This window comes from Pleurodeles waltl, chromosome 1_1, assembly GCF_031143425.1.
Source record: "Pleurodeles waltl isolate 20211129_DDA chromosome 1_1, aPleWal1.hap1.20221129, whole genome shotgun sequence".
Classification (NCBI taxonomy): Eukaryota; Metazoa; Chordata; class Amphibia; order Caudata; family Salamandridae; genus Pleurodeles; species Pleurodeles waltl.
Genome location: NC_090436.1, coordinates 57339945 through 57360048, shown reverse-complemented (window position 1 = coordinate 57360048; position 20104 = coordinate 57339945). Strand labels below are relative to the sequence as shown.

General features: G+C 45.3%; 1 protein-coding gene across 2 annotated transcripts in view; it reads left to right on the top strand.

Annotated features, from left to right (window-relative positions):
• The window catches only part of UNC13B (unc-13 homolog B), a 1359370-nt gene that overhangs the window by 1189250 nt on the left and 150016 nt on the right, over nucleotides 1–20104 (top strand). For both annotated transcript variants that reach the window (XM_069212466.1, XM_069212457.1), the window contains exon 30: nucleotides 10358–10435. In XM_069212466.1, coding sequence (XP_069068567.1) covers nucleotides 10358–10435 — 78 coding nt within the window. The remainder of the gene's footprint in view (nucleotides 1–10357; nucleotides 10436–20104) is intronic.

Sequence of the window (20104 nt, the reverse complement as noted above, 5' to 3'; positions counted from 1 at the left end):
CTCTGTCTGAGGGTCTCAGTGGATGCCGCAGAGTTTGTAATGAGAGGTTGAGTGTCTTTAGCGATAGCTTTTTGCATCAAGGCTACCTGCAAGTGGCTATTAGCCAGGGGGAATGACCTCGGTCCATACCGCGTGCCAGGCACCAGATGGTGCAGCTTGGCCAACATGGATAGGATGCCCCCCCCACACACCCCGTCTTCCCATCGGAATCATGCATTTTTGCGTCCAACACGGAGCAGCAAAATGCCCGGCTTGGGAACCTGCCCCGCCTTTAAAAGATGTGATGCTGTGCATCTTGGTGATGGCCGTGTATGCCACCCCAGTGATGGTCCATCCCGGCGCATCTTCTGTGAATGCTGGCATGGAGTCTGTCTGCTTCCTTGCTGGCAGTGAGTCGCCGAACCAGTACACCTTCACTGGCCTTCCCGCCGAAAACATTGTTGAATCTAAATAAGATGTAAGGATGCCATTCATGGGCCTGAGGTAAGCACTAGTCGGAGGTGGTGTGTGGGTGTCAGGCCTGTGACTTATCTACAGATCTGACCTAATGTAGTGCCCGAGCCAGCCGTACCCCATCGGCATGCCCTAGGAGCGTGGGGTTACCACCATTTCGTCTGGCTAGCGCCCCGAGGCAGCACCGTGCGAGCTGTGCCCGGCCTACCTGTGCCCAGATTGCTCGGCTTGCAGCCCCTGTTCTGGACCTCCTGACCCGGGCTCAGCCGGGGCAGCCCTGGAGCCGTGCGTGCCCCCCTTAATACCTGCCTGCTGGCCTGTGACCTCGCCACTAACTCGGAGAGCCTGCTACGGCGAAACCGCGACTGATGATGAGTATGTCACGCGCAGCCTCCAGCTCCCCTCTCCAGCCCTGTACTGTAACTCTGAATTAAATAGTGGGGTCATCCACCCCCCATGCCTGCCGTGGGGTGGGTATGAAATGTTCTGCCACATGGGTGAACTGCTCTCTTTAGCCCGGGTTGGGGGGAAGGTTGACATTAGAATCACCTCCTATTTTAATTTAGGACGGTACGTCTCCCTCAGATGCCGACGTGTTTAAATATTTGAAAGGATGCTGGCAGTCAGGCCGGCTGTAGTGCTGGTGGCACCCGGTGCGACAGTTACTTTTGGCGATGCCCAGCCCATGACCTCCTCCTCGGATTCACTCAGTACCACCGGCCAAGGGTGCCCCTCATCCCCCCATAGCCCCTCTCTCACATTCATTTCATGTGTTTCAAAGCACTGCTAAAGGCTGGCTTTACTAATAAGAATGTATATCTACCCAAGCCAGGGGCGCAGCTTCATGGGGTGGTGTTTGGGGTTTTGCACCCCCCTACAAAATGTATTCTGTAGTAAATAGTTGAACACAGATGCTTTCAGTCTGGTTTTGGGAGGTGTCTGTCAGATTTCTCCCTGGATTTGTACATTCCCACACTGGCATAAGCACACACTCTTGTCTCTGCCTTAAAACTTGGTTAGTTTGAAAACGGTTACATGTTAGGTACCCCTATCAGCCCGCACTTCTTGCTCTTTCCACTTTCACTCAAGCCCCCCTCGTGCCCGGCTTCTCTTAGTGTATGAAACAAGCTGGGCCAGCCTGGTTGTTGGGAAGTCTGAGGCTTACACCCTTCAGTCTCACTGACCAAGCTACGCCCCGACCCCAACAGGCCCGTTTTAGCAACATTAGGGATGGATATTGAAAGACTGTGGAAATGACACAACGCCCCTAACCTGCGTTATGCAGTTTGCATGCAGCTCCTTGATGAGTCACTGTTGTGTATCAGGGTTGTGTCTGATGAAGAGGGGAACCAAGAGACTCTGTGACAAAAGCAGCAACCCACTCAGCTATCCACATAAGATACAGATCTGTGGGTTGCACGCTAAGCGCTCTTTGCCGCAGGCATATTAACCCTGTGCATTACCTTAAAGTCTGGGCCACTGGAATCATGCGATTGGGTGTCCGCAGCGATTTTTGCATTAATATAGATTTGTCGTATTTGTCACAAAAACCATCATCTGCTGCCTAATCTGCAGATTTCAATAAAAAAAATGTTTCTAGATCAAACGGGTCAGAAGTTACTAAAAATGCAGCGACAAGTGAAAGGCTCTTTCAACAGTTTGTCTGGTCACATTGCTGTTGTTTTTTGCCATATTTGGGTGTTAAACTGGTACTAATGAGGTGCAACCATTGCCCAGACAGTGTTACAAAGTTTAGAAATGATGAAATAGCGGAGCAATGCTAGTACAAAATGCGCCCCACTATGCTGCATAATTTTGCTTTTCTTGCAGTAGCGGTTGCTTCCTGTTTAAAGTGGTGGGACGGTCAGGAATGCCTTACGCGCAACCCCAAAACTCTCAAACATGGTCCGCTATGAACAGTGTTTTTAACGGTTCACGATTAGGAGCTCTGTAGTTAGGGCTAAAGGCAGTGAGAATTTCTCACACTGCCTAGCAGTGTGTAAAACAAAATAAAACAGTACAGTAAATTAAAAAAAAGAAAACACACTTACCTACTTCGGTCCTCTCTGTCCTGCGTCCGGCAGCAAGGGGGTCTCTGAGCCAACTCCCCGCTACCAATCCTGATGTTGCACTCATGCTGCTCAGGCAGCATGAGAGAAGCACCAGGATTGGCTGGAGCGTGCTCGAAAATGCTCCGTCAGGCCCTGGGAGCCTGTGCTCGATCTCCACCCAGCTATCTAAGACAGCTCGGGTGGAGAGGTTTAAAGTGCACGTCAGGCTGTCCGTCGTAAGACAGCCGGCCAAAGTGGGGAAACGGCCTTTACAACGCGGACTGAGCAAGGCATGCAGTTTCCACGCAAGCGGAACAGCGCTTGCGTAAACCACAACTCTGCCTTAACCGTGCATATGGATTGGGGTCGTTTTATGGGCACGGTGGGGTCAGTTTTAGGACTCAGGGCAGGGGTCGGGGTAGTTTTAAGGGCTGGGCTTTAGGGCTCAGGGTGGGTGGAGGTCAGTTTTTGGGTTTCGGGCAGAGGTAGGGGTAGTTTTAAGGGCAGGTCGGTTTTAGGGCTCAGGGTGGGGAGGGGTTCGGGTAGTTTTAAGGGCCGGGTTTTAGGGCTCAGGGTGGGGAGGGGTTCGGGTAGTTTTAAGGGCCGGGTTTTAGGGCTCAGGGTGGGGGGAAGGGTCAGTTTTCAGGGGTGGGGGTCAGTTTGATGCAGGGTTTTAGACCTCAGGGTGGGGAGAAGGGAAGGGGTAGTTTTAAGGGCTGGGTCTGAGTTTTATTGCTCAGGGTGGAGGGGCAGTTTTAAGGGCTTGGGCGGGGTGGATAGTAGGGCTGGGATATCGGGTGTTAGGGCGGGGGAATGGGTTGTGGTGTGCAATTTACCACGAATAATCCTTTACTAACCATGCTTCTACAACAAAATGTGTTGTAAAGGCATGCGTGGTAAAGGCATGCGTGGTAAAGGCATGCGTGGTAAAGATGCGGTCGTGTTTCAGACCGTGTTGTTTAGACATGCGTGGTGGTGTCATACAACTGCCAAAGTGACATGCGCACATTAACCTGGAGTGCCAACCAGTCCTACTGCCCCCTGCTGCCAGTCTGCAGTGATGGCCCGCCCCAGAACTTGGCTCTGGACGGCTGCACTGAAAAATAAACGGGTGATAAAGTCGTTTTAATACCATTTTTATTGTGCATTCTTGCTGCGCTGGCAGCAGGGTGTGCGACCCTCTCCTGCTGTAAAGGAGGCACCGCTGCTGTTTTCTTGCCGCATAATTTGTCCCTGTCTTGCCGCATAGCTCTAGTGGCTTTGCTTAAAGTGCAAAACTGCCACTAGACAAAACTGCATCACTCCGTAGCAGGGATCTTAATGACGAGGGTTCCCTTGACATTTCTTTCTCTGCGGAAAGCTGGACGCGGGAGGAACTGTTCAGGGTTTTTTTTTAAATTGTGAGCAATTGCTAAACATCGTGCCCACCCCTGAGGTCACCACGGCCCTCCCCAGGTCATCGCCCAGTGCGGCCGCACCAGTCGCACTGCCCTAAAGCCGGACCTGTTGGCAGAGAGGCAGCTGATCAGTAAAGTCGACAGGATCTTTCTATCGGTGTTTTTCAAATTGCTGGTGGGCTCAGGCCAGCGGCGTAAATTGAAATGATAGAGCCCTTTGCCCGGTGTGAAGAGGGGACTGAGGCTCCCATATCTCACACATATTCATTCGCTTTGGGCGGGATGGGGCCCCTTTGAGGAGTTTGGGGGCCCTCGCACAGAGGAACACTTAGCTTGGCTGCAAGAACGCAGGCTGAAAGTCGTGCTTGTGGCGTGGCTGGCAGCCAGTAAAGTCTTTTGTAATTCATGTTCTAGTTCTGACAAAATGATCACACCGTGGGCTTTTATGCCAGTTGTGCATGCGATTGGCCTTTTAAAATGGATATCTGAAATAAATACAGTGTTAGAAATGTTAAATGCTTTCGCAATTACCGAACCACCCTTCAAGTCTCGAGGAACCTCTTCAACCAGCCCCCCTGGTTAAGCCATGAGTGCATTGCATGGAGGGAGTTTTAGTTTTGCATTTAACATCGAAAATATAAGCCCAAAAGTCGCATCCTGCAAAGCGCGTTTGCTTACAGAGGATGAAGGGGTCACTCGTAGCATGGGACCGCATCAGCAGGGCGCATTCATTTGTAAAGATCATGTATGAGCAGCAATTTTTGTCACAATTTGATGGACAACCTCAAACATTTTAACAGCTTTACTAAAGATATATTTTAATTCCAAATATGGATTTTATTTTAAGGACACTACATCACAGAGCGTTGCTTCTAGACTCCATACATAGCGATCCTGATGTTTTTCCGTACCACGTCAGTTGTGTGTACATTTGATACACTTATGGAATTAATATGAGAGAATATATCATTCTGGAGGGGGGACAACGACATTTAATGCAAAGGGGGCTTCGGCATTAAGAAGTCTGGCCGCCAGTGATGAGTTTGATGGCTGTGTGCAGGGTACCTATATAAGAAAGAGAGAGCGTAGGCGGTCATTAAGAATTAATCTGCCCAGAGACACCCAATGTTAGCTTGTCACACATGATGACAAGGCGCCACGTCTTGACATTAGCTGCCGGGGATTTGTAAAGGTAGATAATGCGACCTTTAAGTACTGGGGGTCTCTGGAAGGAAGCTGTCCATTAGCGCCACCTTGAAATCTTTCCAAAGCCGCATATCTCCCTCCGCCAGGATACCTCTGCGGAGCGCGAGCAGCGCTTTATGTAAAGACGGCTCCGGCTGGCGGGGATGAGCCCCCGGCGCATCAGTGCCTTATAATGAGCTCGCAGGGCTCGCGCGCTTCGGGAAGAGCGGGCTCTCAGTCTATCTGCAGCGCAAGGCCCTGAAATCCGTCAGCGCCGGTGTCACACCGAGTGCCTGGAGGCGGCCTCACAGAGCTTCGGGAGTGGGGGCGCCCAGATGGCAGCAGTGGAGCGACGCCAGTGATGGGGCCCTGCGGAATGTGATGGAGAGTCTCCCATATCTTGCCGATATCCATTGGCCTTGGGCTCAATGGCGCCTCCCTGATTTGGGGGGGGGGGCCTGAAGAATCAGATGAGGGGTGCCGAGTCTTCCTTATCTCACCGGTGTTCATTGACAGTGGGCTCAATGAGGCCTCCCTGATGGGGCCCCTGCAGAATGAGATGAGGGGCCCGAATCTCCCATTTCTCATAGATATTCATTGGCTTTGGGCTCAATGGGCTTCCTGTGGAATGTGATGAGGGGCCCCAGTCTCCCATATCTCACTGATATTCATTGGCCTTCAGCTCAATGGGGCCCAGCAGAATGTGAAAAGGGGCCACATGTCTCTCATATCTTGCCGATATCCCTTGGCCTTGGGCTCAATAGGGCCTCCCTGATGGGGCCCCGTGCAGAATGAGATTAGTGGCCCTGAGTCTCCCATATCTCACAGATATTCATTGGCTTTCGGCTCAATGGGATTCCTGTGGAATGTGATGAGGGGCCCCAGTCTCCCATTTCTCATAGATATTCATTGGCTTTGGGCTCAATGGGCTTCCTGTGGAATGTGATGAGGGGCCCCAGTCTCCCATATCTCATATTCATTGGCTTTCGGCTCAATGGGCTTCCTGTGGAATGTGATGAGGGGCCCCAGTCTCCCATATCTCATAGATATTCATTGGCTTTGGGCTCAATGGGCTTCCTGTGGAATGTGATGAGGGGCCCCAGTCTCCCATATCTCATAGATATTCATTGGCTTTGGGCTCAATGGGCTTCCTGTGGAATGTGATGAGGGGCCCCAGTCGCCCATATCTCATAGATATTCATTGGCTTTCGGCTCAATGGGCTTCCTGTGGAATGTGATGAGGGGCCCCAGTCGCCCATATCTCATAGATATTCATTGGCTTTCGGCTCAATGGGCTTCCTGCAGAATGTGGTGAGGGGCCCCAGTCTCCCATATGTCACAGATATTTATTGGCCCAAGAAGGTTTGTGGCCCCTACGCCGCAGGAGCTGCAGTGACCGGCGTTACACCCCCGATGGCAGTCCTGCAAGGGACACTGAAGCATAAAGCAGTACCGGGTGGTATTTCTACTTCAGATGCAATGCTCTGTTGGTAAAATCATTATTTGCTAAAGGAGACTCTTCGTGCCAATGAAGGAAGTATTCTACAGCGGCAAAGCTCACTGTAGAGACCGTAGTCGTATGTCTCGATACACATTACTGCGAACAGTAATCACACCTTTTTGCTGCAGCGTAACTCTTAAGTGACATTGCGCAGCGCTAGGCATCACTGACCGTCCATTGTACTGCTCTCCAGCATTGACATACCTCGGTCCCCTCTCAGTTAGAGTCGCTCTGAGGGCCCAGGAAATAAGCTTCCATGGTACATTTTGTATTGTATTGTTACCGCATTAACGTAGTGCTTACTATCCTCATGTGGGATGCTGAAGCGCTTGCATTCTAAACTGTTGTGGGGTTTGTGGCTGGAAGGATGTTGTCTTTGTTTTGATTCCATGTGGGCAGTGTTTCCTTATTGCGTGTGATCACCACTGTGGTGGAGTTATTATGTTATGGGCTGCGTAGCAGTGTGGTGGGTGATGAGGTGTGAGAGACAGACGTGCAGTTTTATGGTTTTCAGTAAGGAGATGGGTATGAACAGCTCTGCAGCTCTCTTTATGGTATTTAGTATAATATAGTCTGCTTAGCTGGATACTGCTGGGTTGTGCGATCTGAGATTTTGTGTACAGTTGTGGTCCTGAGCTGGCATGGCTGGAGGGAAAGAGGACTGGCGAGATCTGTTGGGATGGGCATTTTCTGAGTTATAAAGTAATGGTCAGATTGTATACATATTTGGGACCTGCAGTGGTGGACCATAGTAAAGTCCTCTGAATTGTCCAGTAATGTGTGACAGATATATTTTGGTATTCCATTCCGGTGTTTTGGTGATGTTTGGGTTTTGGCTGTACAGGGCTAGTGATGGACAACCCTCATAGCACATATGTCTTATGAATTTAAGAGGAATAAGTTACAGCTTGCTGCTGACCGCTGTGTATTATATTCTTAGTATTATTGTGGGTCATAACTGTTATACATCTAAGTGCATAACTAAACAATGGCACAGCGAACCATAGGTCTTCTTAGATTAGCTGTATATTGAATGTAGTTTGCTATTTGAGTTGTTTCCAATTCGTGGGTTGTAAGCTGAAGATTGTGCCTGAGGGTGCATCTGTTTTCTGTGCTATGTTGCCGCAATGTGGGTGGTGTAGTTTTCTAGGAAATCTCCATGTTTATATGCTCCTGGATGCGTCTAATGCTGGCTGGTAGGGAGTTCCAGGGCCTGGCAGTGTGTACTGAGAAAGCATTACCTCCTACGGATTTCTTATGGTAAGGTGGCATGTTGATAAGGGGTGCACGGCCGGTGCGCAGTGTTCTGTTTGGTTCGTGTTAGTTGAGTTTAACTTGTAGATATCAGCAGCGGTCCATCCGTACAGGGGGCGGGGCCCCCACCTTTTACCCCAATAAAGAGTGTCTGTCAGGATAAACAAAGGCAGCCTAAATACACTCTTTGTGCTCCCCAACAAAGAACACACAGACAGCTAGGCACTCAAGAGTAAATGAAATGCAGCGTGCCATGTGTTAAACTCATTTCTGAAAAGGCTGGTAACCAATGCTGCAAAGGAATACATAGAAGCTTACCCGTCTACCCCCCCCCCCTCCCCGCCCCTATCCCAACCCTTGTTTAGTTAACCCTATTTAGAAATTGGGACATGGCTGCATTTAATGAGATCTGCCGGAACAGATGAGGGTAAAAACGGGGACTTTTCCCAGTGAATCAGGGACACCTGGTCACCCTAACTAGAATGCAAAACTTAGTTAATATTTTTAGGGGGCTTACTTGTCTAATTAGTAGAATGATATTAGTAGATAGGCATCGGTTGCCATGAAATTATTTATTGAAACTAAATTGAATTACACACAGTTACATAGTGAGCTTGAGGACAGAGTTGACAACTTGTTAAACACATAATTTTGAGTTTGAGTGTTGTCCTCAAGATTAGTACGTGTAATTCAATTTAGTTTCAATTAAACTACTTAGCCCTGAACCCTAAAACCCCCTTTCTACATCTAAACTCCACCCATCCCTGAATGCTTAAAACTTCTCACCACCCTGATCTCCCACAATCCTGAACTCCATAAACTCTTCACCACCCCAGTCACTACCGATATGTGAACCTTAAAAACCCACAAAAGCCCTAAACTCCGCATTCATGAACCCTAAAACCCCTCAACACTCTTGCACTCCACCCATAACTGAAACCTAAAAACACCTCACACCCCTGAAAACCACTTATGTGTGAATCATAATAGCCCCTCACCATCCCTCCACCCATCTCTGAACCCTTTCTATGCCTGAACCCCAATTATTCCTGACCCCTGAAAACCCCTCATCACTCTAAACATTACCCATCTGTGGACCGAAAAACCTCATAGTCGTAAACTCCACCCAGGCTTAATGTAATTTTGGATTGTTCATTAAAATGATCTTTCCTTTAGAAAAATGTCTCCTTTAGTTTCGATTTGTTTGTATTTCCTTAAAATTGGTTTTCCATGATTTGGCTTCCTCCAAAGTGATTTCTCAGTTTTAGTTTTCCTTTAATACACACGGATCCTGTTCAGTCAACTGTTGGGTCTGGTTTAGATCTTGGTGGAGTGGGAAGTCTATTGTAACAGCGACAGAGTTCCCTCCCCACCAAGACTATAGTCCTCCCGGTTTAAAAGTGGGCAGGCCATACTTTGATAATGGCAGAGACTACTCCGTCTCTGCTGTGGTCAAACTTCACCGACGGCCCGATGGAGAAAGAGCCATTAGAGGTTTTGGCCATTTGTCCACTAACTCAGTTTAGATAGGGAGATATGTAGCCCCTTTTCAGTGTCAGTTATCACCAGGAAAAAGCTGGTGATGAGGGGAATTGAAAAGTTCGCAGTGCCCCGCTTGCCATGAGACGAAACTCCCATAGCGAGTAGAGAATTGTTTGTTTTTCATTATTTTGAAAAAGAAAATCCCTCTTTTGGCATTTTGTTTTTGAAAATAAAAAATAAATAAAATTGTAAGTGTGCCCATACGACTCCGTCATGTTATGAATTGACAGACACCGCAGTGACTGTGGTTGCTGCCAATGCTAGAGATGCCCGCTGGGCCAGCAGACCGTTCCACACTTGGTCGTTGGTACCTCGTCAGAGCGCGGAGTACTTAACCGCGTCAGCCTGGCAGAGGATGGGCTGACCGTCACTGCCAAAATATAAATGAGGCCCTTAACCTTAACAAATACTCTGTTGATGGTTTTTATTTTTTTATTGATTTTTGCAGGGTCCATTGATGCCTTTTTAAAGTACAGTCCTAGGAAATAAGTTATTTCATGATGTTTATCCAATATCAAATGGAGTAAATAAAACATATGGTATAATATGAGACATATCATGTGATTCAGTGCATGTGAATTTTACTGTGAATAATAAAATACCCCAAATCTAATCAAAATACTTCCACTGAAGTACATATACTCAATGCGACAATGCATGGAAACGGGTAAGCAAACCGATGCTAATGGTGTAGCACCACAAAGAAATATGTTTCTATATTAAGTCCCAGAAATAAATGTCACGCCTCGCAGGCCACATTGGTTTAGTTTATTTTTACTTGGATTGCTACACCTTCATGTGATCACCACTTGTGTCAATCCATGGCCACGTAGCCTGTAGTGAAGATGTGACCAGTGTCCTGTTTGCTTGAGCCTCACTGAGTGGGCCCAGCATTGCACAAGAGGCTCTGCTGGAGTGTATTAGCCCTTTGCTGTGGTGACTGCCAACAGTGACATGTTTGTTCTCTCCACCAGCCCTGCATCCTGATGAACAACGTCCAGCAGCTGAGGGTGCAGCTCGAGAAGATGTTTGAAGCCATGGGGGGGAAGGAGGTAAGCATGTACTGAAGGCGCTGTGGCAGCTAGTCACTGTTTGTGCTGTATGTAGGAATGGGAGTGATCTAAAGTCTTTAGGGAGCTTCCAGCCAGCTGTTCTCATCCAGGTATTCATATACTCTAGGCGCTGTTTTAATTAACTTCCGGTCTGTAAAATGTGTTAGATTAGTTCTTTCATTGTTAAGCACTTAGTGGATTAAAGGACAAATTAAATGATAAAGGGGCAAATGGCATGATTAACAATCACATTTTGGGTTTATTCTCTTTGTTGCTTACAGCTAATATACATTTAGAAAATATTTTTAGCATTGAAAACATGTTGGTCAGCAGTAGCGCTGTGAAATATTGGTGTTATTAACTGGGAGTGGAACAAGGTATGGGATCCCACAAAGTTAGTACGCCAGCGCCTTGTTAGGTAAAATACAGTTTTGATGATAAAACCTGTGCTGAACCTCTGGTAGCAACAGCACAGAGCGGCAGGCTTTTCCATCAAAGTGGGTGTTGAATATTTAAACGTAACTAAAACACCAGTAGTTAGGAAACCACATAACTTAAGCCACGTTACATCTGCTTTTTATTTGTACTCCTAAAACCAGTCTATGTCTCCATCCAATGCAGTCTGCGTTCCCACAGGATTTGCTAAGGATTTGCTAAGCTGACATAGGTAGCCTTTGTGTCTTCAGTTCATCTTGCTTCAGTTCTCTTTAATCTTTGTCTCTTTACTGAGACAAAGGCAGTACTACGGGTGTACAAACCAGAGCGTCCAAGAACAGATACCAAAAAACTTAGCTACAACATATTCTCAGATGATACAAGTTGAGGCCGACTGTGCACACAATGATGAGATTGCAATTGTCAACTTGTCTGACTATGTTCTATCTAATGAACAAATAAAAATATTGGGAAAAGGTCTGGGATTTTGTCTCACTAGCCACTGTAATATGACTCAGGTACAGATTGATCTATACAAATTTCTAAGACAATTGAAATTAAAAAAGTACTTTGTAGAAAAAGGGAAAAGCATACATCCAGAAATATTAGACATATCACCCAGCACATATACCATAAAGGATATTGAGGACATTCAAACCTTAATCTCACTTAGTGACACTGAGACTGTGGCCAATGACACTCAACAAATTCTGAATGATCTAAATGTCACACAGGACTTGTCCCTAAGTAGTGGCTTGAAACCTAAATCTTTATTTACACCAGTATTAGTTGGGGACAATGCTATAGATACGTTCCAGAAATTAGTGGTGGAGGATCTTGACAAACTTGAAAAAAAGATTGTTGAGGGCAAATCACACATCTCATTCAACATCAGCATGAAAGAAAGACTGGCACTCAAAAACTTAACCAACAATCAAGATATAGTAATAAAGGAAGCAGACAAGGGAGGAAATATAGTCATTCTCAATAGATCAGACCACATCAATGAAATTAATCGACAACTAGGGGACAATATATCGTATACAAAACTAAAAGACAATCCCTTATCTAGAATCGTTCAGGAATTAGAGATATTGTTACGTAATTGGGTTGAACAATGTCTAATTTCGGACGCTGAATTCAAATATATCCTGAATGCTTCTCCAAAGGCACCTTGTATATATATACTTCCTAAAATACATAAAAATAGGACAGCACCACCAGGTAGACCTATCATATCGGGATTGGACTCGCCCACCGAAACCCTATCCAAATATATTGACAGTTACTTACAGCCGTTTGTCAAAAACCTTCCTTCTTATTTACAAGACACACGTGATGTTCTGACTAAGTTGGAAGACGTCACCTGGTCTTCAGAAATGATGTGGGTAACTTTGGATGTCAGCTCCCTTTACACTTGCATACCCAAGAATAGAGGCCTGGAAGCAACGTGTCACTTTTTGGCCAATAGATCGGCCTCTTATTTGGAACACACCAACATGTTAGTGGAAATGATTCGGTTTATACTTGATAACAACGTCTTCATTCATGAAGGAAAATGGTACAAACAAGCACAAGGTGTGGCGATGGGCTCACGCTTCTCACCATCTTATGCAAATTTGTACATGGGACTGTTTGAGAAAACACATCTGTGGTTGAATGGCCCTCCCAATCTAACTGAACACATATTTTTCTGGGGAAGGTACATTGATGATGTACTCATGATCTGGACAGGTGATGAGTCACAGTTGGTCGAATTTGTTCTGTATATCAACAACAATGATTTTAACATCAACATGACATATGAATACAGCAGAGATCGAATCAACTTTCTTGACTTAGAAATATTTATAGAGAACAACTGTGTACATACTAATTTACATCGCAAATCGACTGCCTGCAATGCATTGCTACATGCCAGGAGTGCCCATCCTACTACACAGATCAAAGCTATTCCTTTTGGAGAAATGGTTCGGGTGAAGAGAAATTGCAGCAATGACAGACTCTGTGAATTAGAACTAAACAGATTAGTCACCAGATTTACCCATAGAGGCTATTCTAATACTACTTTGAACAGTGCAAGAACCAAACTCAACAAGCTACCTAGATCAGTGCTGTTGAGAAATAGGAAAATAAAGGATGTTAAATCAGAAAAGACAATATCATTCTGTACCTCGTTCAGCCAAAATAGCCAGGATATATATAGAATCCTGCTTAAACACTGGAATGTTCTTCACACCGATAACACCTTAAAACATATTCTATCTAGGAAGCCCCACATGATTCACAAAAAAGGCATCACAATCAGGGATCTGATATGTAAGAGCTTTCTACCACCTTTCAAGGAGAAATCATCAACTTGGCTACCTGGAAAACCTAAAGGTTTTTTCAATTGTAGCAGATGTAACATATGTCACCTTGCTCTACACAAGACACATACCTTTAATTTCAACGGTAGTAAATCATACAAGATCCAAGATTTTATAAATTGCAATACAAAATATGTGGTGTATGTCTTGGTATGTGAATGCATGAAGATATATGTAGGGAGTACTATTCGACCTCTCAAGGAGAGGATTCAGGAACATGTACGGGCTTTGAGGAATAATGATACAGCCTCTCCAATAGTACGCCATGTGACTAAGGAACACTCCCTTATGGAGACTCCTGTTTTTAAGTACATGGGCATTAGTCAAACACGAGCACATCCCAGAGGAGGCAATCGGGAGTTGATACATCATACACCATTGTCTTACAGCGTAGGTCTATTTTTCTCTTAAATTACAGTATGACTATTTATCAAATTTCTCAACAGTATTATGGATTCCATGTATTGAACTAGAAATTGTAATCCCTTTTACTTGTTTAGGTGTGCTCCATTCCTAATTTGAGCTAGCAGATAAAGATCATGCAGGGTCCCAACATCCACATAAGAGCTATCACACATTCACAATTTAGACGGAAGATCGCACCACTGTGCATTAGCAGTTAAACAGAAGCGGCCAAGATGTATAATGCTATAGAAGAATGATGTAAGAGACCCTTAGGGGTGAGTAGCTGCGCTCTGTGAATCCTGATTAGATGTAATACCGTCAGGCTCATATGCAAAGAGGTCGAGGAGATTACACCGTAAACACTGAAGTTCGAAATGAATTGTAGTCCAGCAAATACAATAAAACCTCAAAATATAATGAAGTTAATTTGACTTAAACTTTTACATCTTGATAGTGGTTAGGTTCCCTTCGTCCTTTACAACTAGCCATTACTAAATGTCTGCCATCCTTCACTCATAGCCAGCGGTTAGTACTTCTCCAGCCTTTACATCTATCCGCTGTTAAATGTTGCTCATCCTTCACATCATCCAGTGGTTAGTATGTCCATTGGTTAGCATCCCGCCAACCTTCACATCTACTTGGTGGTTATTATCCCTTAAACCCTTACATCTAGCTGGTGCTTACTTTCCACCCGGCCTGTACATCTAGATAGTGGATAGTTTCCCTCCAGCCTTTACATCGAGCCAGTGTTTAATATCTCTCCAACCTTTGCGTCAAGCCAGCGTTTCACAGCCCTTATCTCTAGTTCATGGCTAGTAGCCATTGAACCTTCATATACAGCAAGTTTTTGGTATTCCTCGAGCCCTCACATAGAGCCAGTGGTTGGCATTACCCCATCCTTCACATCACCTCAGTTTGATTTCCCTCCATCGCTCCCATTGTCGCGTGGGCTCTCATTATTCTAAATGAGACTACTGGATTTCTAGGTAGCAGGATCTATAACGGTGTGGGGGACTGAGTCTGACCCACGTGTAAAGAACTCTGTCACCTAAATCCGGTTTTTGCTCCGGCTAACTAGCAGTGCCTCATTTCTCCCATGTTGAAGGATTGATTCGGCAGCCGAGCGCATGACATCTTTGGAACTTCTCAAGGAAGTCGTGGTTACTCAGATCCAAACCAACTCTCTTATTTCCAATATGATCTCATATACAAATGACAAAGACAGTATAAGTTTTATATAATGTTTTTTAATAAAACAACTGTATTTTAGATATTAAGGCGTGAGCCGCAATAACCAGAACGATACAACACAGTAGGATTGTAATAGTCACCAGGAGAGTAAAACATAAGAACATATCATATTGTCAAACAGTTTCTACTCTCCCTCTGCTTGTTCTATTTAGAGCACAGCATGTTAAGCTTCTAGCTTGCCTATTAGAATCACTGTGGAGACATCAGCCCTCATACCTGAGCAAAAACCTGTGATCTTGGTTCAGCATCTGCAACGAGGCAGTCAGCGTCTGGTTGTGGTTCCCTGGTCGGAATCTCCCTCTTGCGTGTATTGGGACAAGGAAGTGATTTTATAACTAACATGTCATCGTGATCACAAAATGTCCCTACGCAGGAATGCCAAGTCTAAACTCCTACCACGTCTATCGGCAATGTACCAGACTGTATCCTTGACTGAGGCACAGAGTAAATATGTTATGGAGAACTCCAGTGCTGAAGTAGGCAAAACAGTGTGATATGAATAAAAAACAACACCGTAGAACTGGTTAGTTGAAAAATAACAGTACGAAGCCTAATAAAAAGCATATAGAGCAAAGTGCACAGAGGCTCTAAGCTGTCAGCAAATGAATAAAATATATTCAGGGCAAAGTGCACAAAGGCCTAAAGCCTGAAGCTAAAGCGCAATGAATACGTAAAACTAACCACACTACACCCTCCCCTTGTCGGTAGCAAGTGGTTCCAATAATATAAAAGGATGCCCTAAATATAAACCATACCTAAAACAATTATTTCGACAAGGTGAGAAGACAACAAAGTCATAAATTTAGGTAACATGTGATCATAAAGCCAAATTCAATATAATGTCAATTTCGTAAAAATCCAATCGTCAGATAGAAGCAATAGAACGCAGGAGTTCCTCCACTTCGATATATGTCAATATCGGAAGATCCACGCCACAAAGTACCATGGAGCAGGTGTGATCCAAAGCCCCAAAACCATTCAGGGCGGCACCCCGTGCAGGGCCTATGAAAGAGACAATACCATCTTCCTCCAGGAAGGGAATCTCATAAACTGCCTCACAAAGCAAGCGCATCCGTAGTGCACAAGTCTGGGACTGAGCCCTAATCGGGAACATCAACAGATCAGCATCGACCATTGGAGGGCGCTGCAAGGAGAGACAGAGAGCCAGTGCATGTTCAAACGAGCACCAAAGGCAATGAAACACGGGTTGCACACAATCCAAAACCGGTCTGAATGACAGAGACCAGTCACACTCCAAATGTCCCAGGAGTGTCGCTCCAAAATGCTGCATCATGCGTTCACGACACAGCTGCGCTGACGGGAGCAGCAATACAGGATCTCGTCGTGACGGGACAGCCATTGCGAAAAAATAGCAACAACAGCAAGACTCCAGCCAATAAAGCCAAAGTAATCGGGAAACCCCCAAAAATGCTTCCGAAAATAGAATGTATAGCCGAAGGTATCAAACCGAATATGGAAGAGAAGGTATGAGCAAAACCAACACCAACGACTTTGAAAAAATGTGCAATACCAGCAGTGCTGGATGCATTAAATATACGTCCCACAAGTTCACCGAAGTGATTTGGAAAGTTAGTATTCAAAAGGGACTATCTCCGCCGATGACCTTGCCACCTGAAGTGCGTAGGTCTCGCTAGCAGATGTAAGGGCCACATGTTTTTGAAACAATAAAGCTTTTAGCCGACTCAACTTGTCGAAATCAACGTTGGAAGTAGCAATATGAGGCCAGATGTCCGCTACCTCCCTAAATTGAGTGGGGGGAAACAACACATTCCCGCAGCACGTAACGGCCTTGTTGACAACGACGATGTAAACTATTCCGGCATGCATGCCACAGCAGCGTTCGCTGTTAAGAACAATGTAACTGCCGTTAGAAAGCACCTGGAAAGTGTTTTTAATAACCGGGACTGGAACTCCCTTCAGATAACAAGCTAAGTTAGCAATCGAAGCGTTACACGCCCCGTGCAAGGACAGCTGTTTACAAACCATTGAATGGCTGACAGAAGCTTTGCATTCGCTGCCGCTAAGAAAAACCTCCTTCAAGCCATTAACACATCTGTACTGAAAGGGAAGGTCCCACACCTCGTGTATGTAACTGTCTCCCAATAGTTCATATCTACCCACTGGAATGTGCTTCAAACACGAAGTAAATTGTAAAGTAGAGATAGGCAAATTAATAACCCCATGAATCAACCATTCAGCTGACGGAATCTCAGCTACCGTGAAAGGCAGTTTCTCTAATTTCTCAATATTTAACATAACATATGTCGCTTTCTTTTTAGCCATCAGTTGTTGTTGACGAGTCAAATTAAAAGAGATAAAGATCTCTCTGGCACGAACGTGCTGCCATGGAACGCGACCCGCCTTCAAGGTCTGAAGAGTCCAACCCAGCTGCATGATGGACCGCATCTGACTCTGCCCATGATATAAAGAAGACATGTCCGATTTAATAATGTCAATGGCAGAGGAAGCAATGCTGTCAATCGTGTAAACACGGTCAGAAAGGGTATGCATGCCATTATCAACAACAGACAAAGTCTGCATCAGATTTTCCTGATCAATCTGCCTCAACCGGGCTGCAGCCTCTTGTTGTGAAAGCTTCCAAATCTCATTATAAACTTCGTATAAGAACCTTTTCCTCTGTGGTACTCTGGGACCCGACAAAAAATCTTGTAAATCAGTATCATTAGACAGTAACGTGAGATGTGACTTAACTGCATCCAGTGTGGATGACTTCAACCATTGTTGACAAAGCTTCCCCACACTGTATGTAGTTATAATATCAGCATGTTCTGGTGATACGTAACGAGGGTCTGCCCTACTAGTCCTGAACCCCCCCGAAGAGGTGACAAAACATTAGTGTCTACAGGCCATAATAACCACCCGCCTGGATGTAACGATGAAGTGTTAAGCGTACCATTCTGGACCCAATGTGTAAAGTCACTAAAAGTAGCATTTACATAGTGCTGCCAATTTTTTAATTTAGAAGGGACAGGTATACTAGGCAAAGTCAACTCCCTAATTGTCGCTAAGCCCAAACAGCTAGTCTGTTGTACTGTGTCATTGAGGAAAATCATCTGCACAGGGATAATACATGCTCGAAATAACGTGTCCCTGCCTTGCATTTGCCAATTTTTCGAACCCCAAACACTTTTCAAGTCAACAGTTTTAAACCAGTATTCATATCCCTCGACCGAAAGTTTAGATACAAACAAATTGGAATACAGTAATTTAGTATCGGTCAATAACATTTGCTTATTAGAATACGGTGCAACTTTAAAATAGTAGGACTTAGCATTCCGCTGATCATGCCCAGAAAAATATGCAAATTTATCATAATACGTTTTCGAACTCCCTTGTGGAGGAGTCGAGCAATGTTCCCATTGCACATAATTAAACATGGGCTTAGGGCTACTAGCTTTATGAATAAAATGGTGTCCATAATAGTTGTAGCAAAACATGTCACCATGATTATCTCTAAATTGGTAAGCATCTTCATCGTCATAGACAGTATAATATTGCAAATCCGTTAGCATAGAATCTACTGTCTTCACATCCCAATCATCAGAAACAATGCCAGGTATAACAATATCATTCATTGATAATTTGAGGACATACGGTATTTGAATCAATTCAGTGGGACCATATATATCAAACATTACTTTATCCCACACAATTCCATCCGGAACTGGTATTGCAGAAATGTTTACTGTGGACAAGTCTCTTCGAACCATATGAGACGAAAAATGCGGTTTTAACACAGTCTCCACGTGCTCAATGTCAGATCGATCAGGAAGAAAATGACCATGTATTATCAGAAAAAAAGTAACCACAAATCCCAACCATAATAAAAGTGTCATCACGGCCAAAAACAGCCAAAAATAGTTCCAAGGAAAAACAAAATATGTGCGTTTAAGCCAACCCAGCAGCCGTCGTGGACAGAAGACATCGAGGACGAGGAGCCGGACATATCATTATCAGCGTCGTTGAAGCAGCCACAAGCAGTTCTAGCAAAAGGTGCAACTGTGAACGAACAAGCAGACGGAGGCTCTCGCCGTGGCACGCTATAAACCACATGTTCAGAAACATCAGTAGAACGTACAGCAATTTGATCAAAAGATTCCATATTAATCGCCGTCGGTGGAACAATCGCAAGATCATCATCCACCCTCCCCAAGCTCGGAGAGGAAACAGTGTCGGTGAAAATCACCTGCAGCGGGACTTCCTCCCCAGTAGTGAGATGGATTCCGGAACTACTGGGTGTCCCTCTTGGTCTGCTGTGCAGAATCGGCCACATGTTGTAACTTGACATTATCAATGGAAACAAAGCGATTTCCTTTGGCCCCTCGCAGCGGCGGTAAAATCACAGTTCTCGTGCCGCTCACCCCCAACACAGGGACAGGTTCTCGATAAGAAGGACCAAATTCTTTTTTAACTGCGACCTTTTCACGCACTAGATCCCCAATCCTGGGTATCCAACCAGTAGGTGTTACTGGCTCATCCTTAATTCCTGAGGAGGCAGCACTGGCAGAAGAGTTATCATCACGGAATTGTTGTAAATCCTGCAAAACAGTGACACGATCATTTATGTCAAAGGGCGTATCTGCCGCCTCCACACCAGGACCATCTAGATCAGGAACATACATTTGTGTTCCGAACAGGCACTCATATGAAGTACGACCCCCCAGTGACCTTCTAGGCAAGTTATTAAGTGCTCTCTGTACTCCATATAGGTGGGCTAGCCAACCACGACACGTACCTATAACTCTGGCCGTTAAGGACTGCTTTAAATCACGATTTAAACGCTCCACGACAGAATTTCCCTCGGGATGAAATGGAGACGAGAATTGGAGTTGGACCCCCAATGAAGCCATGGTGTCCCTGAATGCCTTAGAGGCAAAAGCAGGGCCCTGGTCCGAATGAAAAGCCGCAACTGCAAATATATTGACAAAGATGCGCAAATCTTTAATAACAGTTCGAGCGGCAGCCGAGCGTTGTGGCCATACCCATACAAATCTGGAGCACGAATCTACAGCAACCAATATATATTTGTATGCACTATCTGGTGTCAGTGGACCACAATGATCCAAGTACACACACTGTAATGGTTTATTTGAAATCAGAAGGGGCGTCTGCTGCGGGCGTCTAGCCGACAATGCTTTAATTTGTTGACAAACGTCACAACAAAGGA